This window comes from Microtus ochrogaster, linkage group LG2, assembly GCF_000317375.1.
Source record: "Microtus ochrogaster isolate Prairie Vole_2 linkage group LG2, MicOch1.0, whole genome shotgun sequence".
Taxonomy (NCBI): Eukaryota; Metazoa; Chordata; class Mammalia; order Rodentia; family Cricetidae; genus Microtus; species Microtus ochrogaster.
The window spans coordinates 35,365,076-35,392,114 of record NC_022028.1 but is presented as its reverse complement, the minus strand read 5'-3'; the positions used below and the strand labels follow the sequence as shown (position 1 = coordinate 35,392,114).

Below are 27,039 nucleotides of genomic sequence, written 5' to 3'. Positions count from 1 at the left end.
CCTGCTTTCCTCAAAATTCTCAAAAGAATGGAACATGTTAGGAGAGGAAACAGACCCTACAACTTCAGAAGGCCACGGGTGAGAGGGTCCTCAGAGTACTTAGACCTGGACAGTCTTCTCATCTCTCAGCAAAGACCAGAGAAGTAGGAGAACTTGCTTGATAGGTCAGGAGCAGAGCAGAGGCTCAAACCTGGGTCACCTCCTACTCTAGACCTGGGTCCTCTCCGCCCTGCGGGTGGAGGATGTCCAGTCTCTTCTAGTTGCTTGCGGGGACCCGGGAGTGACCGCGGCGCCCTGGGAAGCCCCGCCCCGCCCCGGCCCCGCCCCCCGCAGCCTGCTCCAGGGGCAACAGGCGCGGACTCGGCGAGCGCGGGTCTCGCGGGCGGACCGTACGGCGCGGGCGGACGGTATGGCGCGGCCGGTACAATTGGCGCCGGGCTCGCTGGCACTGGTGCTGAGCCCCCGGGAGGCCGGGCAGGCGACAGAGAAGCGGGGTGGCCGCGCGCTCTTCCGCGCCTTCCGCCGTGCCAACGCGCGCTGCTTCTGGAACGAACGCCTGGCACACGCCGCCTCGCGGCTCGCCTTCCTCGGCTGGCTGCAGCGCCGGGTGCTGCTGGTGCGAGCGCCCCAACCCTGTGTGCAGGTGCTGCGGGATGCCTGGAGGCGCCGAGCCCTGCGGTCGCCCCGAGGTTTCCGCATCACTGCGGTGGGTGAGTGCGGGCTGGGAGCCGATGTGAGGGGCTGAGGGTGGAAAGCCTGAGAGGCGGCCCCGAATCACAGCGACAAGAAAGCCCTTGGATTCCTGGTAGCAGGGGAGAGAAATTTTTTTTAAAGAAATTAGGCTCAAGTTCGAGAAGGAATCCGTTTGCTCCATCCTTCCTTTCTAGCCTTCTTCCTACTTTTAACTCCCTTTCTTCTTTTCTTTCTTTCGTTCTTTCTTTCCTTCCTTCCTCTTTATTCCGTTTCAGTAGCTGTTGTTCGAGTCCTGCTTGTCTTAGGTGGTGGTTGTGGTCTTGAGTCAGCCAACTTTCAGAAGTTTGGGAGCTCGTCATTAACCATACAAAGTTCCACCTCTCTAATCCTTTCAGACTGACCTACTTGCTGGGAAACGGACAACAGGTGTTTGCTTGCAAAATAGATTCTCAGCTGAGAAACGGAACCACTGCAGCAGGGACCGGCCACTGACACTGGACACTATACTTAGGCATCTGTGACAGACCCTCGCTGACTGTGGGTGGCTGTGGGGGCCTTTGACGGCGTGGTGGTGACAAGCGGTCAGTTGTTTCAAGCCCCGAGTTTCGACTCCTCCCAAGGGACCTCTCAGTCAGCCACAGGTCCTCTTCTTCTCCTTCCACCGCAGGAGGAGCCCTGCAAACAAACATTGATTTTACTCCCTGGTGCAAGGGAACAGGGCGACGGGAGGAACCTGATGCTGTGTGTGGTCTTGTCCAGGGATGGTGGCCTCGGCTATGTGGTTTTGCAATCTTCTCTTTTTTCTTAAGCAAAGAAATGTAGGGGTAGGCTGGGTAAGAGGGGGCAGACATCGTGAAGGTGAAACGCCTTCCGCGTAGACAGGTTTCATCTTTTCCACTCAGGAGAGAGTCCAAAGATTAGGTCTCTCGGGCTTTGAAACAGGGAGCCAAGTAGCCAAGTCAGAATCCTCACCAGGGAAGGGGGCTTGCAGAGAGATGGATGAAAAAGGTTTTCAGTCTGTGTCTTGGACTTCTCTGGTTTGAATTAGCGGTTACATTCTCCCATTCCCTGCCTTCTTCCGAAGGGTGAGCAGTGTGTATTTCAGAGAGGGAATTGAATGCAGTAGGGGTCTAGACCCCAGGGGCGAAATAAGAGACGATTTATGCAAAGTCTGAGGCAGCCATGATACCACACCACTGGGGCCCAGAGAGCTATGCTGCATAGTGGAGCAGAAAGGTGAACTGGCTACCATTCCTTCCCAACACGGTGCACCTGACTAGCGTCCAGGAACAAGACTCATTGGATTTTTTTTTTACTTATTTTTGTGTATGTGTGTATGCATGCCTTGGTAGATATTTGGAGGTCAGCCGACAATTCTTGGGAATCAGTTCTCCCTTCCACTGTGTGGATCTCAGGGATCGAACTCAGGTTTTCAGGACTGCCAGCACATGCCTTTATCCACTGAGCCATCTTCCTAGCTCACAAAAGACTCATTAACAAGGGAAGAGTATAACAGGTTTATTTAAAGATTTTGTTGGGGCTGGAGAGATGGCTCAGTGGTTAAGAGCATTGCCTCGTCTTCCAAAGGTCTTGAGTTCAATTCCCAGCAACCACATGGTGGCTCACAACCATCTGTAATGAGGTCTGGTGCCCTCTTCTGGCCTGCAGGCAGACACACAGACAGAATATTGTATATATAATAAATAAATAAAATAAGGTTTTTGTTGTTAGGCCTGGCGGTGGTGGCACACACCTTTAATCCCAGCACTCGGGAGGCAGAGGCAGGCGGATCTCTATGAATCCGAAGCCAGCCTGGTCTACAAGAGCTAGTGCCAGGACAGGCTCCAAAACCACAGAGAAACCCTGTCTCGAAAAACCAAAAAAAAAAAAAAAAAAAACTCTAAATTGGATGTGGTGGCACAAGCTTGTGTTCCCAACACTCAGAGACAGAGGCAAGGAGGATCAAGAGTTCCTGGCAGCCTGGACTATATATAGAGAGACCCTCCCTATCTGCCCCCAAAAGTCCCAAGGACATTTAGATATTGTGTAGATACACCTCCACTTTTCCTATGGAAATTTTCAATAATATTAAGTGGGGGGTGATAAGGTCTCTAAGCAAAGAGGGAAAGAAACAGCACATGACTGGAGGGGAACATAAAATCTGCAGCTTCAGTGCCGCTGTGCCCGGGAACTCATGGCTGTCCTTACTGCAGGCCTGTAGCGCTCACCTTCTTGCTTATTTGTTTGGTTATTTATTTGGGTGGGCGCCGGGGTGCGGAGGTCAGAGGCACACTGTGGAACCTGTTCTCTCCTAGGTTTCAGGGATCAAATTCAGGTCCCTGCACAGCAAGAGCCATGCCCTGCCCAGCAAGCTTGGTGGCGCTTGTTCTTTGGGACAAGGCTCTACACAGCCCAGGCTGGGTATGAACTCTTGCTATGTAGCCGAGAAGGGTCTTACCTCCTGATCTCCTGCCTCTGACTCCCGAATACCAACATCACGGGCATGGGCCACCATCCCAGTGTCTGAGTGCTTGAGAGGCCCTGCTAGCTCCAGAAACTAGAAGGGCCTCTGGGAACACAGCTGAGTTGATGAAGATGGCCTTCCCTCCTCTCCCGGCATTTTCTGTGTGAGCTGTCAATCAGCTCCTTGTGCCCACGTGCCTTTCTGCAAGAGGGCATGAGCCTCCAGAAAGATCCAAGTTGACAGCAGAAGTCAAATTGACCTACAGCTGTCTGTCCCCAGAAGTTCTTCCTTTGTGTCCCCAGAGGCCCAGGCTGGCTTTCCGGAAGACCACGCCGCCAGGGGTAGTAGAATAGACTGGAACTTCACTTCTCTTGGTGGAAAGCACCTTCTCCCGTAGTCACTGCCCTCTGAGACTCCCAGGCGGCCCAAGAGCTGATGATTGGTAACTCTGGCATCTCAAGTTAGATAATAATTAGCAATCCTATTCAACACAAAAACACCCCTCACCACCCAGGGGCATCTGTCCCTAGATCAGATAGCGCTTGTCCAGGCTGAAGCTGTAGCCAGGTTGGCAGAGCACTTGACTGGCGTGCACGTTCAACCCCCATAAACAAGACATATAAGGCAGATGAAGGAAAACCAGTCCAAGGAAGCCCTGGCCACACAGACAATTTGAGGCCCGTTTGGGCTGCATTAGACTCTATCTCAAGAAAAAAACAGTCCCAGTGGTTAAGAGCACTTTTTCAGAAGATCCAGGTTCAGGTCCTCACACCCACACGGTGGGTGTGACCCTTCAGCGTGCCGACAGCAAACAGCTGCTTCTTTAGTGCCCTTAGGCCACCAGTGTTTTGTTTGGGGTTTTGTTGTTTGTTTTTCAGCAGCAAATGACATTAACTCATGAAAGGAGACAGCTGGTTTGCTTACCCAGCTGAGTCACCACGTGGGTAGGAGGTGGGGGTGGGCAGGGGCATCACCCTTTGTTCGGGCGGCTCCCGTTGCTGCTGAGAAGCCACCTCCTAGGACAGATAGGAAAGGTGGGCAAACCGTGGGATGCCACTTGTCCAAATGAGTCCCCTGGCTCTCTCCCTAAGCAGGGCTCAGAGTCTCTGCTCTCTCTCCCTGACCCCCTCTGTGACCTCACACTGAACCCGGAGCTCTCCAACTGGCTAGACTAGCTGACCAGGGAAGCCCAGGATCCTTTCTCCACACCCAGGGCTGAGATTACAGGGAACACACCCTCACACACATACTGGCTGAACTCCGGCAGCCCCAGCATCTTTTCACGTTTTTTTTTTAATTCTATGTGCATGAATCTTTGTATGTGTGTGCACCACTTGCATGCCTGGTGCCTGTGGAGGCCAGACGACAACAATTGATCCCCTGGAACTCAGTTAGGATGGCTGTGAGCTATTACGTGGATGCTGCGAACTCAACCCCAGTCCTCTGTAAGAGCAACTGCTGAACCATCTCTCCAGCCCCCACCCCCACCCCACATGACTAGGCTGGCCTACATAAATCCTCCTACCCTACCTCCTGAATTCTGGGACCAAAGGCAGGAGTCACCACCCTGATGGCTTTTTAATTTTTTTAATTATTATTATTATTTTTTTGAGACAGCGTTTCTCTGTGTAACAGGAACTAGCTCTTGTAGACAAGGCTGGTCTCCAACTCACAGAGATCCGCCTGTCTCTGCCTCCTGAGTGCTGGGATTAGAGGCCTGCGCCACCACGGCCTGGCTCCTGATGGCTATTTATTTTTATTTTTTTTAGATATTTATTTATTATGTATACAATATTCTGTCTGTGTGTATGTCTGCAGGCCAGAAGAGGGCACCAGACCTCATTACAGATGGTTGTGAGCCACCATGTGGTTGCCGGGAATTGAACTCAGGACCTTTGGAAGATCAGGCAATGCTCTTAACCACTGAGCCATCTCTCCAGCCCCTGATGGCTATTTTTAAATACAGTCTTCCTGAGGCTGAGGAGATGGCTCAGCGAGTAGAGTGTTTGCCACACAAGCCTGAGGACCCGAGTTTGGATCCTCGTGGTCCACATAAAAAGCCAGGTAGGCGTGTTGGTGCAGACCTGTAATCCCAACGCTGACAGGGGCTGGAGACGGGCAGATTTCTTGAACTTGTTTGCCAGTCAGCTTAGCAAAATCAGTGAGAGACCCTGTCCCAAAAAAATAATAGTGAAGAGTGATTGAGGAAGTCATTCAACATTGACCTCTGATTTTGACACCCATAGACACGTCTAATGCACACACATCTGACACACCTGCATGTACACATACACTTTAAACAGTCTTCATTAATTCATTCCTAGTCCTGATTGTTCTGTTTGGTTTTTTTTCCCTTCCTTAGTGGTGAAGGTTGCCCCCAGCAAGCACTGGACCACAGAGCTTCATCCCCAGCTCGGTTTTAAAGCAATGTGGGAGTGGGTTTGGGTGGTGAAGGCGTGCTCTGGTGTGTGTGTAGGCCAGGGGATAACGGGCAGGGGCTTCGTTCTTTCCTTCCACCGTGCGGGTCCTAGGGATTGAATTCAGGCAGGTCATCGGGCTAAGCCACAAGCACATTTACCCACTGAGCCCTCCGGGGGTCCTCTCAGCTCTTACTTTTGAGACGGTCCTGTGGTCCTGTACGGTGGCCTGGGCAGGTCTGCAGCAGCCTACCGGTGAGCTGGGATTACACGGGTGACTTCTGGATTCTGGTGTTTTAATGCATCTTTCTCTAGGATCGTGTGCCTCCAAAGAAAGAAAAGTGGGGCTGCTCACACGGGAGAAGAAAGGATAGCAGAGTAGGTGACCACATCCCAGGAACTCTGAGCACAGCCCTTCAGCTGAGCTGCATGGCCCTTGCCTGACAGGAGGGAGACCATGAGCTTCCAAATGAATTGAGCTGTGTGTACGTGTTATATTCTCACTGGGGAGGCCAAGGCAGAACTGCTATGAGTTCAAGACCAGCCGGAGACATATGGTGAACTGTAAGACCCTGGTCAGAAGCAAATTAAGGCATCCAAGTAAGGTGACAGTCTGAGCCAGTGAGACTTTGTCTCAAAATAAAAAGAAAACACGATTGGTTTAATTCCTGTCTTTTCTATTTTTATTGGATTGACTAAATGCTTTCTTTTTTGGTTTTTGGGAATTCAACTTGCTGGGCAAGAGTCACTAAGCTACGTTCTTCCCCTTTATGATGCCATTGTGCAGGGCTGCAGTTTCAAGACCCTAAACAGGCACGACAAAATGGCACTCTGGGGGCCTGACATGCAGTTTAGCTGGGAAAGTGTTTGTGTAACATGGAGGGAACCTTGGGTTTGATCCCCCCTGATGTGTTAACTGCATGTGGTGGAACAGGTGTGTAACCCCAGCCTTTGGGAGGTCAGGAGGTGGAGGCAGAGGGTCTCTGATGCCAGCTAGGGCTATACAGTGAGTTCAAGGCCTTCTTAGAAAACCGAAGAGGGAAGTAAAATCGAATGTCATTCCGTTGGTGAGAAATGTTCAGCTGTGGAGGAAGGACCCGACTGACCAGCCCTTCAGATGTCCCAACGCCAGTGTTTTAGCCTGCCCTGCTTCCAGGTAGAAGTCTTCTTCAGCTGGGTTGCTTTTCTGACGTGGTGACTTGGAATGAATGGAGATGATTCTGCCCTGTTCGCAGGCAGGAAGGGAATGCCTATGTTTTCTCCCAGCAGTTTTGGTGTTTCTGGTTTAGGTCTTTGATCATTTGGAGGTAGTTCTGGCATAAACTGGTTCTTCTGTATGTGGACATCCAGTTTTCCCAGCACCAGTTGTGTGGTTTTCAGCATCTCTGTCCAGTACTAAATGGCGGAATTCATATGTACTTAGGTTTAGATCTTCAGTTGTGTCCCCTGGTCCACCTGTCTATTTTTCTGCCAATACCACATTGTTTTCATGGCTCTATAATATTATATCATGGAACTGGAATTGCAGTCCTTTTAGTGTTTTGTTGTTTTTGCTTAGGTTCTTTTGGCTACCCAGGGTCTATTGTAGTTCCTTATGAAGTTTTAGGATAGTTTTTTTTCCTGTTTATATGGAGAATGAGGTGGGAATTGTATTGAATCTATAATAGTTGATGGTCATTTTCACATTAATTCTAATTATTAATTAATGAGCATGGGATGTCTTTGTATTTAGTGCTTTTATCTCTTCAGAGGTTTAAAGTTTTCACTGTAGAGCTCCTTCACTTCCATTGTTAGATTTATTATTATTATTAGTTTTTTTGAGACAGGGTTTCTCTATGTATTCTTGGTTTTCCTGAAACTCCACCTGTAGACCAAGCTGGCTGTGAACTTGGAGATCTGCCTTCCCCTGCCTCCCGAGGGCTGGGATCAAAGGCGTGCAGCACCACAGCCTGGCAGACATGTTATTTTCTTTGAGGCTATTGTGGATTGGGGGTGTCCATGAGCTCCTTCTCTGTATGTGTGTTGTTGGTGTAAAGAACAGAAAAGCTCTTGATTTGTGCAAGTTGATTCTGTATCTTGCCACACTGATGAATTTCTTTATTGCATTGGTGTTTTGCCTGCAAATATGCCTATGTGAGGGTGTCAGATCTTGGAGTTACAGACAGTTGTGAGCTGCCATGTGGGTGCTGGGAATTGAACCAGGGTCTTCTGGAAGAACAGTCAATACTCTTAACCACTGAGCCATCTCTCCAGCCCCCTTTTGGGGTCTCTTATGTTCAGTATCGTGGCATCTGCAAATAGCAATAGTTAGACTATTTTCCTGTTTGTATCCCTTTGATCTCCATCTCTTGCCTTATTGCACCAGTTAGTACTTCCAGCACAAGGCTGAAAAGGATAGGGCAGTTGGTATCCATCCTGTCTTGTTCATCACTTCCGTTGTTTGGCTTCAAGCCTTTTCCCTCGAAGGATGATGTTTCCTGTTGGCTTTTGTATGCAGCTTTTGTTATGTCGAGGTATGTTCCCTTTAGCCTTACGTTCTCTAAGCCTTTTATCATGCAGGCATGTTGGATTTTGTCAAAGGCGTTTTCTTCATCTATGGAGATGCTCATATGGTTTTGTCCTTCAGTCCATTTATGTGCCTTGTTACATCTGTTGACTTGGGTGTGTTGAACCATCCGTCCCTGCGTTTCAGGAATGAAGTCAAACTGAGCATGCTGTATGATCTTTTTGATGTGTCTATTCTATTTGCAGGTGTTTTATTGGGAAACTTTGAGTCTATCTTCACTGGGGACATAGGTGTGTAGTTTTCTTGTGTCTTTGCCTAGTTTGGATGTTAGAGAGATAGACACTGGCTTCATAGGAGAAATTTGGGAGTGCTCCTTCTCTTTCTATCTTTTTCAATAGTTTAAAAAGGATTGGCGATAGATCTTCTTTGAAAGACAGAATTCTGCTGTGACCCCATCTGGTCCTGACAGGCTTTTTATTACTGTTTCAATGTCCTCGTTTGCTAGGGGTCTGTTAAGGTTGTTGACGCAAAAGTGGAGGTAGTTTGGCTGGAGCTAGAAAAGTTTCTTTTTGATTTTCCAGCTTCATGGAGTATAGTTTTTTTTTTAAATATTACCATACAATATTCTGAATTTGGTGTCCGCTGTAATGTTTCTCTGTTCATTTTATTTTTTACTTTTTCTTTCTCTTAGTTACTTGAAGCAAGGGTCTGGCAATCTTGTTTGTCTCCTCAAAGAATCGGCAGTCGATTCATCGATGCTTTGTTTTGTTTTCTTTGTTTCTGTTTCATGGCTTCTGCTCCGCTTTTTATTATTTCTTGCCTTTGACTGGGTTTAGATGGATTCGCTATTTTTTCAACTTAAGTTTTTAGATTTATTTTTGTTATTTTATCTATGTGAGTGTTCTGCCAACATGAGTGTATGACTGTGCATCACCTGTGTGCCTGGTGCCCTAGCAGATGATGGGCGTCCATGTGGGTACTGAGAGTCGAACCTGGATCCTTTGCTACAACAAGAAGGGCTCTTCACCACTGAGCCAACTCTCCAGCCATTTTCAACTTTTTTAGTTGTATCATTTTGAAGGCATTATTCTGATTTCTATCTTTTTGCTTTCTCTTTTTTCTTTTTACGTATGAAGCTGTTTTTTGCAATTTAGAAACCAGTTTGTGAGGATACATCCCGTTTGTCAAAGAGAACTGAAATTGCAGGTAGCCCTGGAGTTGAGGTGTCGAAGCTCCCGCCTGGTGCCTGAACTTTCTTTTCTAATTTTTAATTTTTAGTTGCTTTTTGGGGGAGATAGTGTTTCTCCGTGTAACAGTGTTGGCTGTCCTGGAACTCATTCTGTAGACCAGGCTGGCCTCAAACTCACAGAGATCCACCTGCCTCTGCCTCCCAAGTGCTGGGATTAAAAAAATGTGTGCCACTACCTTTTCTTTTTTTATGTGCATTGGTATTTTACTTGCATACATGTCTGTGTGGAGGTGTCAGATCCCCTGGAACTGAAGTTAACAGACAGTTGAGAGCCGCAATGTAGAAGCTTGGAATTGAACCCCAGTCCTCTGGAAGAGCAGTCAGTGCTCTTAACCATTGAGCCATCTCTCCAGCCCCTCATAATTGTTCTTTTCATTTCTGTATCCTGGAGCTCATCTAGGTAACTCTCATTGGCAAACATTTGGAGGGAAGCTGTTGACTCAATCTTTCACATTGTTGGTGTTCCTGCAATAAAGTCTGGGCACATGGACTGCCTTTGTTAGTTTTAAGTTTGTTATGGGTGGAGCAGGGTGGGGGAGAAGAGACGATGTGGGGCTGGGGACGGATCTAGAGGTTGGAAGTGGGTGGAATGCAGTCAGATGGGCAGAAGAGACTGGTCAAGTGCACGGGACATGCTTCCTGGGGTGGGGGTGGGGGGACAGGTGGGATAGCATGTGGGAGGGTCTTGTGATGACGGATAGGTAGGCAGGATACAGGGCCAAGCCAGTGCTCTTAACCAGGGAGTCGCCCCTCCAGGACCTGCTGGATGCACCTCCAAACAGAACAAAGGTCTCTCTTAGCTTATACACAGGACAAAAGCAGTTGCTTCTTCCCTTCCCCAAGGAGAGGGCTTAGAATACCAGATGGGAAGGCTCTGTATTCTTTCTCTTTGGAGTATAAATAATCTCTCTAGAGATCTCCCCATGGAGATGTCTCTGAGCCTCCTGTCCCTGGCAGGATGACCACACACCTTTCGGGTTCAGTGAGTCACATGGGCTTCTCCCTCTCTGCGCTTGTAGCTGAGTTTTCCAAAGCTCTGGGAACTCAGGTTTCTGGCTCGATGTTTTTAGAGAGGTCCAACTTTGCAGAAACACAAACTCCTCTGTCTGTATCACACAATCGTATCCCTTGGGTTTTGCCACAGTTGACTGCATTATGTTTCCCACAATATGCCTGCCACTCTGGTTTTTTGTTTTGTTTTGTTTTGAGACAGGGTCTCACTACGTAACCCTGAACTCCCTATAAAGACCAGACTGGCTTTGAAATTACAGAGATCTGCCTACCTCTCACTATTGGCTGTTTTGTTCCAAGCTGATCAGCAGATGCTAGGACCTAATCCACTGTGGTTTGTCTTAAATGGCACCTACCCAGTTAGTGCCTGGAAACCCCAGGGGCAGGATGACGATGATGATGCTGCCATGGTATCAACTTCATTCTCCAAGACTTCCAATTCTAGTTATTTGAGAAAATCTTGTTACTAGATAGATCTACCTTAGAAGCCTGCTCTGGGTAGTTTTATGTCAACTTGACACAACCTAAAGTCATCTGAGAGGAAGGAGCCTCAACTGAGAAAATGTCTTCATAAGATTCAGCTGGAAGGCACTTTCATAATTAGTGATTGATGGGGGAGGGCCAGCCCATTGTGGGCAGTGCCGTCCCTAGGCTGGTGGACTTGAGTTCTACAAGAAAGCAGGCTGAACTGGGTGGTGGTGGCGCAAAGCTTTAATCCCAGCACTTCGGGAAGCAGAGGCAGGCGGATCTCTGTGAGTTCAAGGCTAGCCTGGTCTACAAGAGCCAGCTCCAGGACAGGCCCTAAAGCTACAGAGAAACCCTGTTTTGAAAAACCAAAAAACAAACAAAAAAGGCTGAGCAAGCCATAGGAAGCAAGTCAGTAAGCAGCACCCCTCCATGGCCTCTGCATCAGCTCCTGCTTCCAGGGTTCTGCCCTGTTTGCATTCCTGTCCTGACTTCTTTGATAATGGGCTGTGATATGGAAGTATAAGCCAAACAAACCCTTCCCTCACCAAGTTGCTTTGGTCACAGTCTTTTATCACAACAATAGAAACTAACAGTAGGACAGGAACCAAATTGGTTATTATATAAATAATGTGGTGGTGTATGCCTTTAATCCCAGCACTTGGGAGGCAGAGATATGTGGATCTCTGTGCATTCCAGGATGACCTTGTCTACACATAGTGAACTCCAAGACAGTTAGTGTAGCATATTTTCTTTAGGCCACAAACCAGTTCTCAGGTCCTGACACAAAGACTTATTGTTAGGAATGCTCAGACTTAGTTGATGCTTATCCTACTAGCTCTCACAACTCATTTTGACTTGTTTCTCTTCATTTATGTTTTGTCTCAGGGCTTTTTAACTTTCTTTCATTCTTTGTGTCTATCTGGGTGGCCCCAGGCATCTCCCTTTCTTTCTCTGTCTTTCTCCCTTCCCTTGTTCTCCCTTCTCTGGAACCTAGGTTTGTCCTCCTATCTCTTCTCTCCGCCTGCCAGCCCCAACTATCCCTCTACTGCCCAGCTTTTGGCTCTTTGGCTTTTTATTAGACCAATCAAGTGCCTTAGACAGGCAAGGTAAAACAGCAACACGTCTTTACATAATTAAACAAATGCAGCATGAACAAATCTAACACACCTTTATATTACAGTACTATTCTGCAACATAAACAAATGTAACACATCCTTACATAATTAAAGGAACATCCCACAACAGCTAAGGTTATATAGAAAGCTGGCCTCAAAACAAGTCTGTAGCTTCCCAAAATTACCGTGTTAACCTAGTTTAAGATGTATACTCTTTTAGTAATTAATTTTTTTTTTTTGAAAAAGGGTTTTTCTCTGAAGCCTTAGAGCCTGTCCTGGAACTCGCTCCATAGACCATGCTGGCCTCGAACTCACAGAGATCCATCTGTCTCTCTGTGAGTGCTGGGATTATTTTATTTCATGTGCATTTGTGTTTCTCTTGCATGTATGTCTGTGTGAAGGTGTTGAATCCCTGAAACTGCCATGTGGGTTCTGGGAATTGAACCCCTGTCCTCTGGAAGAACAGCCAATGCTCTTAATCCCTGAGCCATCTCTCCAGCCCCAAGATGTATATTCTTTATAGCTGGATGGTATGGTAATAACTCAAACAGATTCTGCTATGACTTGCAAGGAAAAGCCTGCAGCAAATTCTTCCATGTGACAGGCTAATGAGTTGAAGCCAACCTCAGTGCCTTTTAGGCTAAGCCATCATGAATGGCAGGAACAAAGAACAGGGTTTTGTTGTTGTTTGTATTTTGGTTTTTTTTTTTTTTTCGAGACAGGGTTTCTCTGTGGTTTTGGAGCCTGTCCTGGAACTAGCTCTGTAGACCAGGCTGGTCTCGAACTCACAGAGATCCGCCTGCCTCTGCCTCCCGAGTGCTGGGATTAAAGGCGTGCGCCACCACCGCCCGGCTTTTTTTTTTTTCTTTCTTATAGAATTTTTCTCACTGTTGGAAGCTGCCCACAAAGCACACACCAAGCTACATGGTCTTTTGGGGTTTTCATAAGTGCTTTAGTGTTTCTGATTACTGTCTAGGTATCCAGGAGATCGCCTTTTTAGTTCCCTTTGGCCAGAACTTGCATTCGTACCAAGACGTTTCAGTAGGGAGAGCATCTCCAGTGGGGCTGGGATTGCCACAAAAATCAGCCAGAAGTGGTGTAGTTGTCTGGATTCTGAGGAGGACTCCACACCCCACAACCCTGCTGCTTCCACTCGGCTTTGCTGTGAAAAGAATTTTATTCCAGGTGGTGATGGTGGCACACGCCTTTAATCCCAGCATGTGGGAGACAGGGGCAAGCAGATCTCTGTGAGTTCAAGACCAGCCTGGGCTGCATAGTGAGTTTCCAGGACAGCCAGGACTACACTAAGAAACCCTGTCTCAAAATCCCTACCCCTCCCCCCAAAAAAGAATTTTAGGATTAGTCAGGTATGAAGTAAAGTTGGACTTATTAAATAAAGATACTGAGATTTAAGTGTATGCTTAGAGCTAAATACAGGATTCTGAGACCCTTGAAGTTGCCTTGCTCAGAGGATGTAATTTATAATTGGATCCAAAGATTAAGCAAAGTTTGAAAAATTAAGTTTAAAAAAAATCCATGAGTTGTCTCCAGGGTGTAGCTTGGTTGGTAGAATGCTTGCCTAGCATGAAGCAAGCCCTGAGTTCTTAATCCAGGTGTGGTGGTGCACATCTGTAATCCCAGCACTGAGGAGGTAAAGGCAGAGAGGATTAGGGGAGTTCAAGGTCATCCTTGGCTAAAGATAGAATTTGAGGGCAACCTGGGCTACGTGAGACCCTTTCTCAACAAAGCAAACCTGAGAAATATTGAACAACAAATTTCTGCCATTTCTGAATGCCAGAGGCCATTGACAGGTTCCAGGGAGGAGGCAAACAGTGGGCGAAGAAGTGAGCCAGGCCATGGTGGCAGCCAGAGCCTTGCTGCCTGACCAACTGGCCATCGGCAGGCATCTTTAATTATACAGAATTTAGTAAGCAGAGATAGATTTGTGTTGTTCCAAAACATAGATCATTATCATTTTTGTTTTCGAACATGTGTTTGAGGTTTTTTCTTGCACATCCGGGCTCGTAAGTTTAGTCATCATTGATAAACAGGGTTATTTTTTAGAATCGCTTTTGCTCATCAACCCCACAACCTAATTTTTAGGAATCTAGAGGCATAGCACAGCCTGTTCTCAGGCTGGTAGCTCTCTTCAAGGGCACCAGACAGAAAGAAAATCTCCAAGCCAGCTCAGGCAGTTTGCCACGCCCTGAGTAGTGTATTATCAACTCTTAATGGTCAGAGCGCCCAAGGAAAGTCCTCAGGCCAAAGCTTCCACAGTTGTTATTCTGGCAGAACATACAGTGTTTATGTTTTACATCTTTACAGAATTTGTTCACATGTCTAATCCTGGCATTCTGTTGTTCCTTGGTCCTATGGCACCACAGTGGCTCCGCACCAGATAATGTTTCTAATAAAGGGAGGTCCTGACGCTTCAAGACACTTGTTTTTCTTCTGAGACAGGGTTCTTCTGTGTTACAGTCCTGATTGTCCTGGAACTTGCTTTGTAGAACAGATTGGCCTCAGATTGAGATTGAGCCTCTGCCTCCCGAGTGCTGGGATTAAAGGTGTGCGCCACCACCACCATCACCACCACCCGGCTTCACCTCATTCTTTCCACACCGTTCTTTGCCCATAAGTATAAGAACCTGAGAGGGCAGACACCTCTTCAGCTAATCTAACTCTGGTGCTGTGTGTACCATGTAATCTTGCCTGAGTGTACATTGGGAAGAGGCTTGCGATCTTGTTGACTTTTTGGTTTTGGGGGGTTTTCTTTATTGTTGTTTGTTTGATTGTTTGTGAGACAAGATTTTATGCAGCTTTGGAGCCTACTCTGGAATTCACTTTGTAGACCAGACAGACTGGCCTCGAACCCACAGAAATCTACCTGCTTCTGCCTCCCAAACACTGGGATTCAGGGGTGTGCTCTGCCACCGCCCTGCTTCTGGTTGATCTTTTACGTTTACTTTGTTCTGATTATCTTGCTCCCGTGTGAGTGCAGGGGTAGATGTTTTAAATCTATCTCATAGCCTTGTAAAGAGATCTCTGGCTTCTTTACGGGTGTAAGGAAGACCTTCAAGTAGATAAGGATATCTCCCTAAAAGCGGGAGGCGTAGTATGCTCAGGATTTTCCTGGGGAAGGTTAGAAGGTCTTGAGACACCTTGGGAAAGGGGGGCTCTGTCTCCGAAGGCAATCTTCATGCTCATCAGGATGTATTTCAATAGCCAGACAATCTGCTTTCAAAGTCTTTTTTCTTTCTGAGACAAGGTCTGTCTTTATAACCCTGGCTGTTCTGGAACTCACTATGTAGACCGACCAGGCTGGCTTTGAACACACAGAGACTTGCCTACCTCTGCTTCTCAAGTGCTGGGACTAAAGGCTTTCAAAGTCTTCAACTCAACATTATTCTGTTTTTTTTGTTTTGGTTTAATTCAATGTACATTGTCTATGTGAAGGTGTTGAGTCCCCCCGGAACTGGAGTTACAGACACTTGTGAGTTGCTATGTGGGTGCTGGGAATTGACCCTGGGTCCTCTGGAAGGACAATAATGCCTGAACCACTGAGCCATCTCTCCAGCCCCCTACTCTGTATTTTTAATTAGAAAAAGAATTTTTTCTGTGTATGAGTATTTTGCCTGCATGTACGTCTGTGCAACACTTGTATTCCTGGTGCCCACAGAGATCAGAAGAGAATGTCAGATCTCTTGGAACTAGATTTAAACGCAGTTGTGAGCCACCACATGGGTGTTGGGAATTGAACCCCAGGTCCTCTGGAAGAACAGTCAGTGCTCTTTTGTTTTGTTTTGTTTTTTTGAGACAGGGTTTCTCTGTGTAGCTTTGGAGCCTGTCCTAGCACTGGCTCTTGTAGATCAGGCTGGCCTCGAACTCACAGAGATCCGCCTGCCTCTGCCTCCTGAGTGTTGGGATTAAAGGCAGTGGTGACCGCCCGGCTACAGCCAATGCTCTTAACAGCAGATCCATCTCTTTCCATTCCACTCTTCATGTTTTTAAGCGGTGCATCAAAATATCCCTTTTTTGGGCCACTGACGATAGTCAATGGCACAGATGCCTTTGAAGACATCTGCCAATCCCACCACTGCTGTGCCGAAATGACCCACGTTGCTCTGTAAAGTGGCAGCTTCCAGATACTTGGTGGCTTTTTGGACATGCACAGCCCCACTAGTGTAGGTTATTTCCCTAGTGCTATTAAAGCGAGCACAAGGATTTTAGCCTCTTCATTTGCGTGTTTTTTGTAAATCAAATGATTCTCATGGGTAACATTTTCTCAGAAAGAGAGCACCACTTCATGTTAGGAATTGTCAGGGCAGAATTCTGTTTAAAGATACTCTAAGTTAGACTTTTGTTACCCTTTACCCACCCACGACGTCCAGTCCCCACCCATGATCTAGTGATTGACGGAGGCACTGATAATGAAATGCCTTCCTGAGGTGCACCTACTGAGAGAGAAGATGAGTGCTGGGAGTCACAGTAGCATCAGACAGCTGAGTGACCTCTGGCAGAACCAGAAAAGGCACAGCTTGCCAAACCATACAAGATAGAGAGGCCAAACATAGAAAGAAAGTGAATAGCAGTGACATCTCCCGCGGAGGAGACCCGTGTTCTGTCTTACTCACAGTAGTCAAGAAGGCAGAGAGAAGCCACACTCTTGCCCATTCCCCCTTCCTTGCTTTGCAGCTTCTGTTAAAATTCCCACCGGGCCCCATGCTCCGTGGCCTTAATGGAAGACGGCCCTTTCTGTGGGTAGCTGTCTCCCAGACAGGTTCCCAGCATTCACTAGCTCCCATAACTGGCAGCTCCTCAGTGCGGTGTCTTTCACCAGTCTCAGAGTCTGAGTCCAGCTCACTGAACAGGAAACCTTGCCTGTATTAGCTTTGCAGAGCTAAATCCCACACAGACAATCCATGAGCTCCGGACCAGCAGTTGAAGGAAACATTGTAAACCTATAACACACACACACACACACACACACACACACACACACACACACACACACAGTGGGATAATCCTCTTGTACACTGTAAAGATTTGTCACTCTTGCTGGGCAGTGATGGTGCATGCCTTTAATCCCAGCGCTCAGGAGGCAGAGGCAGGTGGACCTGTGAGTTCGAGGCCAGCCTGGTCTATAAGAGCTAGTTCCAGGACAGGCTCCAAAGCTACAGAGAAACTCTGGAAAAACAAACAAACAAACAAAAGATTTGTCACTCTAATTGGTTTAATAAAACACTGATTAACCAGTAGCCAGACAGGAAGTATAGGCAAGGCAACTAAACTAAGGACGGCAGGAAGGGATAGGGCAGAGTCAGGAGTCACGTGTCAGATGCAGAGGGAGCAGGAGATAAATGTGCCATGCTAATAAAGGTACCACCACATGGCCAAGAGTAAAAAAAAAAAAAGGAATATGGGTTAATTTAAAATGTAAGAGTTAGCAAGTAACAAACCTGGATGAGCATTTATAATTGACATAAGCCTTTGTGTGGAAGTTTCAGAAACGGCTGCTGGGATTTGGGAACAGGCGGTCAGGACGAGCAATGTCCCATTACACACACAGAGAGAAACCCTCCAGAGGTTGGTTCTCCTTGCAGCAGAAGGGACTGCTGTCAACTTCTCATGCAAAGCTTGAGAGGAGGCTTCTAGGAGCTCCTCTCACTTGTCAATCATACAACAGTTGAATTGCCCCCAGCATGGACATCTAAGTTGAGCTCATTAGCAAACCTAAGACCCTCTTTTCAGCAAAGCTGGTGTCCCAGACATATACTGGGATCTGGAAGTTGCCCCCTTTTCATGCTCTCTTGCATATTGCCTTTCCTTGGCCAGAAATAGCGAACTCTAAGCCAAATGTATTCTGGAGTCTAAAGTCCCAGATTCCAGGCCCAACCTGTATGGGTAAGAAACCAGCAGTTTTCTCACTGCTGAAAAGCTCCGGGCTCAAGAGGCATCCTTGCCATTCCAGGGTGGCAGCAAAAGCAAGGGCACCTCATGAAACTCTTGTAGCCACGGAAATGGTCCTCTCTGCTTTCCTGAGTTAGAAACCCCTTCCTAGCCCTTGTGACAGAATGCCGAAATCGATGCTGTTGTGCCTTGTTGCAATGCAGACACAGGGACACCAAGAAAAATGCAAAGCAGTTGTAAAGTTCTTCCAGAGGGGTGTGTGGTACACCCTTTTGACTCCAGTACTGAAGACTGTGGATTCTAGGCCCTGAAACCCTGTATGGGGCCGGCCGGGGCAGGGGGAGACAGACGGATGGACAGACAGAGAGAACTGAACTTAATTTTTAGGGTGATACTATGAAGTTTTGCACAAAACCCCTAGCAGAAAAATTCAGCATTTAGAGGGATCGGGTCACAGCTGGGAGGGGAAGCTTCCCTCCTGGCTAATGACTGCAGAGGAGAGGGCGTGTCTGGGACACTGCACGCTGATGCTCGTGGAGGCTTCTCTGTATTCTTCAGCTTCTCCGCCTGCGCTTGCCAGGTGGTTTCTAATCTCCTTTCTGCACAGACCTGTCACTCAATAGAGCTGTCAGTACAGTGGCATCCCCTATGCACTCCTGGGTCCCCTGTGGGGTGAGGTGGGGGGGCTGTAACCAACCAGGGCAGAAAAGAAAACAAAGGAGCAGAGGCTAAGTAGTGATCCAGATACCTTCCCTGAGGGGCCTGGCATCTTGGCACTGCAATCTTGTCCTTGTTCTAGCTGTAGCTACTAGTTAGTTAGCTTTGGTTCCCTCTCCACTGTGGGATAGAACACTCTAGTCGTACATGAAGCTGGCCTTGAAGGATTTCTGGGTCTCTTTGCCTCACATCGAAAGGAAAGCATATTGGGAGGTGCTGGGGCCTGGCCAGCAGCCTTCCCAGTCCTCCTGCAGGGCCGCACCACTTCTGATGAGTACTGCCAAGTCTCCTCAGCAGCCTACAGGCTTGGTCTCTTTTCTCATAAATCACTTGACGAAACCAGATCCCACCATTCTCCTCCACTCTGTAACTTGGGTTTTTAACATCCTTTGTTCATTTTGATCGGAACGTGCACCCAAGACGTTCTGGATCTGAGACAAGCTTCTTAGAGTTTGTGTAGTGATCATACTTGAGGAGACACTCCTGGCTCTCGGGTGACCGGACCAAACCCAGAAAGAAAACTCTCCAGGATGGGTAGTCAGGCCCATGGGTAGGGATGGAGAAAATAGATTTCTTTTTTTCTGACCACATGCAGGAGACAGAGGTCACTGCTTTCAGCTCTAAAGGGAGGGAGGAAAAAACCTTTGCTTTTTAGAGACAGGATGGTAAAGCCCTGTCTTCTCTCTCTAACCTTTTGGAATATAAACGTATCTCTCCAGGAGTTGCTTCTGCTTTGGAGGTGCTCAAGTCTCCGGACTCTCTTCACTTTCCCTTGAAATATAAATACATGTTTTGGGTTTGGAAATCTCACCAGAGACCCTCACTAGAGGTTGTAAAACAAGGTGGGCATCCACAACTCTTCAAAGACCAGCCTCTTACTCAAGGTGCCCTGTGCTGTCCTGTCGAAGGCAGGGCAAGCCCTGTCCCTGCAGTGATGGGGAAGCTCAGCCAATCACATCGGCTAGGGTGTGGCCGCCTGGAGCCCAGGAAAACAGGGGTAGAAAGGTGTGTGCACTTTCTACCTGGTGCTCGCTGGACCCATTTGGACTTCAGTAGCGTGAGTTTCCCCTTTTTTAATTATTAAATTATATCTATTGTTTTGAGCTGGTCTGGTTATTTAGTGTACTAACCGAATACACCAACACACTGCAGTCATGCTGCTCTGGCTTGTCTCAGACAGCACTGCTGTGCCTGCCTTAGGCTGCCAGGCAAAGGCCGGAGGAAGGGGTGGAGGGACCCAGACACAGGGTTGATGGTATAAGAGAGGGACTGTGTCTGTGAAACCCTGGGGGAAGGGCTAGCTCACTACCAAGTGCAGCAGGAAAGTCTTAGGTGCCACAGTAGGAGAAGAGGAGACTGAGAAGAATAATTAGGTAGGAAGCAAGTGGACCTTTAAAAGATGTTGAACCTCCCCTCTGGGGTAAAACTCACCAAGAAAGGCAGGAAGAATGAACTTATTCTGGAGAGCAGTTACAGAGCTAGGTGTGAGCAAGGCCAGGGAAGAGGTCTTGATGACTCATGCCAGGAACTTCTGAATGCCCCTTGGTCAGAGGTAAAGTCATTTAAAGAACTTAGTAGGCCAGCTCTTGGTTTGTAAGGAAAAATTAAGGATAAGACTCCAAGAAGGACAAGAATGAAGTTCCCATTCCTCAGTAGGGAAAGGCTATAGATAAAGATAAAGTAAGACCCAGAGAGAACAAGTTCCAACCAGGAGCAGAAGCCAGGAGCAAACCCAGTCCTGGGACATGGGCGGATCAGGATTGAGCCAGCGACCAGATCCAGAGTCAGTGATCTCCACCAGAACAGGTACAGGGGAGTAACCGCTGAGTGAGTGAGGCAAAGCCAGAGACTGCTGACAGTCCGTACGTGAATCCGGGACCTTCAAGTCAACACCTCAGTGGATCTGGGTGAGAGTCTAGGACCTCCCAGGAACTAGCCCCGAACCAGGACCTCTGTCAGCCTGGGTGTGAGTGAACCTGGGTCTTCAGAGGGAATAGGCAGGAACCAGAGATCTCTGCAGAGCAGGGAGAGATCTGAGATCTCAGAGAGAGTAGGCCTGAGCCAGGTCCTCTGTGGTTCAGGCATTGGTCTGGGACATCAAAGAGGAATAGGCAGGAACCTGGAACCCCTGCAGGTCCTAGCGTGAGTCTGAGACCTCTGAGAAAGTAAGCAGGTCCTCTGCAGTTCGGGCGCACGGGAGCCTGGGACCTCCGAGGCAGTAGACCAGAACCAGAAACCTTTCCAGGTCTAATTCCAACCCAGGCACTTCTGCAGGAGGGAATCCAGACCAGGATTTACAGATACAGGTCAAAGCCAGTAACCTAAGCCAAAGTTGCCCTGAGGCAAGGAACTCCACCAGAGGCAACGAATTCCACAGAAGTGGAACTGAATGAGACTCCTAGGACAGAGAGAACCAGAGGAAACAAGCTCCACCCAGAGCAGAAGCCAAGAGCAAATCCAGTCCTGGGAGCCAACCCAGTCCTGGGACACTGGCAGACCAAGATTGAGCCAATGACCTGACTCAGAGTCTCCACCCCGAGTGGGACTGAGCCAGTTACCTAAGACACAGAGAGATCAAGCTCCAACCAGGAACAGAAGCCAGGAGCAAACCCAGTCCCGGGACACAGGAAGATGGTTGAACCACCAACCAGCGACCAGATCCAGAGTCAGCAATCGCCACCAGAACAGGTCTAACTCCAAGCCAGGGACATCTGCAGGAGGAGATGCAGACCAAGATTTACAGATACAGATAAAGGCCAGCAGCCTAGGCCAAAGTAAGCCTGAGACAGCAAACTCCAAGGGAGCAGACTAAAACACAGGAGCACTGAGCTACCTCCAGGAACAGGAATAACCGACTGGGTAACTAGAACTGTGACACTGACTATACCAAGAGGAACAACCATCTGAGCTTTGGATTTACTATTCAACAGAATCTCAGACAGCCCTAGCCACACCTATTAGAGGAAAAGATGAGTAGAAAAGGTAAGATCACATGCTACACTACAAAGAGCAACACAAGACAAGTAAAACCTAAAGACCCTACAAAAGCAAGACCCAAACAACCAAATATGGATGAACCAGAAGAAAATGATCTAAAAAAAATAACCTCAAGAGAATGTTTGAAATTCTCAAAGATGAAATGAGAAATTCCCTTAAAGAAATGGAGTAGGTCAGCTCTTAGGACTGGCCTGCAGTGGCTCCCTTTCACACTTCTCGTCAAGTGATGACCTGGAGGGAACAGGCTGAAGCATGTTGAGAAAGCTGGGCAAGTGAGTACCACTTTTCTCTGCTGAGACGATTCCCTACATAGTCATGCAGGCCTTCGCCACTGATGGATTATTGAGAACAGCCATGCTGGGTTGGAGGGGAGGCTACTGCCTCCTGGGACGTAAGGCATCAGCTAGAGAGGAGCACGTATCAGACTTCCCTAGCTTAAAGCATAAAGTAGCTAATATGAGAAAGAGGAAGATGGATAGCTCCTTTGGAAATTATAGGTCTTACAAGAAATCACTGTTTACCTTCCCCAACAAGGAGACGGGGAGACATTGCAGCGAACTGCTATTGAAGGCAGCGGCAAAATGTCAGGGAAAAATTCTGATGGACTCAAGGAGGTATCTGGTCCTTGACCTTCAGGCTGTTCTAGACATGACACCCCCAGAAGAGGGCCTAATGCCTCAGCCTCTGCTTGACATGCTGAGGACACAGCATTGGCTCATTCATAGAAATAAATAATTTTTAAAATAAAATTTTACTATTTGATGTGTGTGGCTATTTTGCCTGCATGTATGTCTGCCCACCGGCTGTGCACAGTGTTAATGGAGGGTCAAGAGAAGGTATCAGTGTTGTGCCCAGATTACGACCCCCAGAGAGAGACCACCAGAGAGGCCCAGACTGTAATAAGCAAGGTATATTTAGCATAATACAAACATATTTGGAACTCATCTCAATCCCTGGTTGCAAGTGAGGTAGAGAGGAGCTGAGCTCCCTCTGTGGGGTATGCTTTTAAAGGTGTAACCACAAAGAGGCTTTTTGAAGCTGCTTTGGCATGGGTGCAAGGTCCTTTGCTCTCTCCCATTCTGTTAAGTCAGCCAATTCTTTGTTCTTAGAGCAAGAGCACCCTGTTCCTGAGTCAGGCCATCTTTATCAGTCTGTACCAGGGGGCTGGCTGGGCTGGGCTGAGTGTCCTCATGCTTGGACTCTCCCCAGTGGGAGAGAGGACAGGAACTGTCTTCCTGGAAAAACATTCTGCTAGGAAATTTTTTCTCGCTCCTTTGAGAATAAGGGGTGAGGGTCTTTCAATCAGATCCCTTGGAATTGATTTATAGATGACTGTGAGTCAACACGTGCTAGGAATCGCGCTGGGTCCTCTCGTCGGTACTTTTAACCACTGAGCCATCTCCAGGCCCAGTCTTTAAAGTTTTAATGGTCTAGAAATAGTTCTCAATAGTGAGATTACATTCATGGGAATTGTTTCCCCAGAGTGACTTTAGTTGGTTGTTCTTTTTGTTTGTTTGTTTTTGTTTTTTTGTTTTGTTTTTTGTTTTTGAGACAGGGTTTCTCTGTACAGTCCTGTCTGTCCTGGAACTAGTTCTGTAGACCAGGCTGACCTTGAACTCATAGAGACTGCCTGCCTCTGCCTCCCAAGTGCTGTGCCACCATGTCCGGCTTGGCGTTTATTTTTATTTATTTATTTATTTTATTTTATTTTTTTTGGTTTTTTTGGTTTTTCGAGAGAGGGTTTCTCTGTGGTTTTTGGAGCCTGTCCTGGAACTAGCTCTGTAGACCAGGCTGGTCTCGAACTCACAGAGATCCGCCTGCCTCTGCCTCCCAAGTGCTGGGATTAAAGGCGTGTGCCGTCACCGCCCGGCTTGGCGTTTATTTTTAAAAGTTAGTATTTCAGAACCCAGAAGAGCAAGTAATCAGCTTGGCTGACAGTCTGGACAATGTGAGTGTGACCATTGATCCAAAACCCAGGGGTGCCTTCCACATCCAACCACCATGGTGCGGATACCCGGAAAGAAGGTGGCCAACAGATAGAGCTGCCCCACAGAAGGGAGAGGGGACCTGGCATGGGTGGGCAGGGACAGGCCTCCCTGGATTTTTTATTGTCCCGAATAAAAAATGGAGCCATCAAGGTGCGCTCTGCAAGGCCTTTGGAGGACCTTGTGTGTAGAGTCTGGCAGAAGAGGCAACATTGTGTTCATCTCATGAAACCAAGTACAGCCTCCCCAGCTCCTGTCATCACAGAGCTCAGGCCAGTGCAGCAGAGGGTCTCACCAATGGGCACAACCTACTTCCAGGCAAACCCATCCACAGAGACTTGGTGAGTCAGGGAAGATCCAGGCTCATTCGGGACCAAGGCAACTTCCTTTGACAAATGTCAAGGGTTACTCCTAAAATACAGGTGGAGTTATAGCTATTTGCCTCTATTTCCCAAGGCAATACATTATCAGGGGCCTTGAGTATCAGTCTCAGCACCCCATCAGGGCCCAGAGCAGGCAGTCTACAACAAGGGAAAATCTGACTAATAGGGTCTGACGGTAAATACATTAACTCAAGCATGTTACCTCTGCATGTTCTTTACTCTTTGGACAAAGAAACAGAAAAGAGGTGATCTCTACCAGGTTTTTAGTTTTTAGAAACATAGTTTAAAAAATTCCATAGGCAAAAACAATGATATCAACATGCATTTATTTCAGAATCAGAAAAGAACAGGTAGAACCTAACAAAGCACTCCAGGAAAAGTGACACTACCCAGGAAGGGCCAGCATCCAGGGGGAAACACCTAACATTCCAAACCAACTGGGTGGTGGCGCACATCTTTAATCCCAGCACTCTGGAGGCAGAGGCAGGCCGATCTCTGTGAGTTCAAGGCAAGCCTGGTCTACAAGAGCTAGTTCCAGGGCAGGCTCAAAAATTACAGAGAAACCCTGTCTCAAAAAACAAACAAAAAAAATGTCATTGAACTCTGGGCTCACTCACTCCCTTCACCCCAATCTCTGTTGTGATAATTGACTTTGGGGAGCCATACCTGTTTGTCAGGGGCGGGCACGCTGTCTTTCTATCTTTTTGAAATTCCTATGTGGTCTATTAGCAAAGGTAGTTGTGGGGGGTTGTCTTTATGAAGATTTGTTAGAACAAAGAGTTAATGTTATCGCTTTAAGGCCCCATGGAAGGCATTCTGTTGCCCATTACAGGAAGAAGTTACACTGCTGAGGTATTTTGGGAATGAATCCTATTTTGAAGGGAAGAAGAGTCATGGCTTCACAAGGTTTTTACAGAATTGACAGTGACTATCTAAAGTCAAGTGTTCCTGAAGATCTGCAAATGGGTCCCCACAAGTGGTACATTTGTGGGTCTGTCTAGGAATCTGTCCGCTGTGCATTTACTGTATAGTCTTGTGGGCTTTCAACAATACATACATTGATTTCCACATGCAGTAAGGAAAGCCCCTGCCAGGAGAGCGTCTGCTGTAAGCTCTACAATTTTCATCAATACTTAAAACTTTCAATGCTAGTTGAAGGCACAACTTCTGTCTCTCATAACATTTGTAGCTCAGCTTGGACGTAAATAGCTTAGGACCTCTTCTGTAGACAGCCAGCTATGTGGCGTTCCTGTGAAGGAGCTAATGAAGTATCTGTAATAATCTGTCCTGTCCCTTTAAGAGACAAGCCCCGCCTACTACCTCACCTGTCTGCTGAGGCAGGCAGATCTTCCTGCTTGCAGCCTGAGTCTCTTCCTTTTCCATCTCTCCCCTGAAGAGGCAGCTTCTACTTCGTTCCATTCTCCCCACTTCTCCCCTTCCCCTCCTCTGTCTCTCTATTTCTCCCTTACCGCTCTCCCCTTCCCTTCCATAACCCACTGAATAAATATCCAACCTCACTCTGCATGGCATGCCTATCCATGTCTCTGTCTCTCACCCACTGCGTGGCTCCCTGCCTGGGATCAGCCACTTTTGGAGACCTGTGATGTGGTCTCATGGCATGCCCATCTGTCTGTCTGTCCTTGTGGGACTAACTGCCCCTTGTGGGCCACTGCAGCCACTTGGGGAACTTGGCCATCCCTGCCTGGGACTGGCTGCTCTGGGGACCTGCTGCCCACTGCTGCCACTTGACCTGCAGCGTTTGTGCCGCTGCAGCTACTGGGGATCCGCAGCATTTTTACTTAATCCACTACAGTATCCTGTGATGTCAAGCCCTTGGCACACACAGCTTACAGCAGAAGTCATGAAGTGGCAACTCAGGTTACGTGTCAAGGGAGTTGGGAGATTTGGGCTAAACAAGAGTTTTGTTGGGGGATTTTAGAAATCTGGGAAAATGGCTTGCACAAAGGGTAGATTTGCCTCTAGGTAGGTAGGCTGGCATGGGCACAGATCAGCAAGGCTGTCCCAAACCTGGGCATTCCCACCTGCTCTCTGCTTTGCCTCCTTGAGTGGGTGGTTCTTTGACCTCCAATTTATTTTCTCCTGGCCGTGAGAGAGCTGCATCTACCTAGACCCAGGCGAGAAGGTGTGAAAATGCACACACCTGTAATCACAACTCTCGGGAGGCTGGGGTGGGGGGGACAGAAAGGTCAGGGATTCAAGGCCATACAGGCCAAATGAGACCCTGTCTGAAAACAAAAATTCAAGCAGAAAGAAAAAATAAAGGCTGTAAGAGTCTTTGAAAATCTCCTTGGCCTTCCACAGAAAATGAGAGGCTATGGATTCATTCTGAGTTAAGAAAAATCAGGTTTGATCAAGGAAGACCAACTGAGAAATCTCTGATAGAAGTGAATGGCCCAAATGTCTGAGTTCTTCATCCAGAACTGGTTCAAGACTGCTGTTTGAGATGATCAAGCCTCACAGGATACTCCAGTCATGACCTGATGATAATTCTAAATTTTCTTTAGGTCCCCATAAGATTATCAGTGCTCCCCAACCACCAGGAAGTAGCTTGGAAAACTATTCCCAAATTCCAAAATAATGGACTATGGATATTTTCCTTTGTTTAGAATGTTGGTTACAAATTGTTATGGATATTAGTCAGAATAAAAGCTAAACAAAGGATATTAGATTCAAAGTTCTTGTTCCTTAAAAAGGGGGGGGGGAGTGCTATGGGACAATGGTCTTACCCTGTCAATTATATTTTAATAAAACGCTGATTGGCCAGTAGCAATCAGGCAGGAAGTAGAGGCAGGTCAATGAGAACAGGAGAATTCTGGGAAGAAGGAAGTCCTAGTCTGCAGTTGTGACCCAGCCACAGGAGAAGTAAGATGTGACTGCCTTGCTGAATAAGATACCAAGCCACATGGCTAGCATAGACAAGAATAATGGGCTAATATAAGTTATAAGAGTTAATAAGAACCTGAGTGGTGGAAAATAAAAAAAAAAAAAGGAAAAAGAGTTAATAAGAAGCCGGACGGTGGTGGCGCACGCCTTTAATCCCAGCACTTGGGAGGCAGAGGCAGGCAGATCTCTGTGAGTTCGAGACCAGCCTGGTCTACAAGAGCTA

The 27,039-nt window shown here is 47.5% G+C and overlaps 1 protein-coding gene across 2 annotated transcripts in view; it reads left to right on the top strand.

Annotated features, from left to right (window-relative positions):
- The first annotated feature begins 409 nt into the window (after positions 1-409).
- Positions 410-27,039, top strand: part of Stox1 (storkhead box 1) — a 51,288-nt gene continuing 24,658 nt past the window's right edge. For both annotated transcript variants that reach the window (XM_005360112.2, XM_026785776.1), the window contains exon 1: positions 410-710. In XM_005360112.2, coding sequence (XP_005360169.1) covers positions 410-710 — 301 coding nt within the window. The remainder of the gene's footprint in view (positions 711-27,039) is intronic.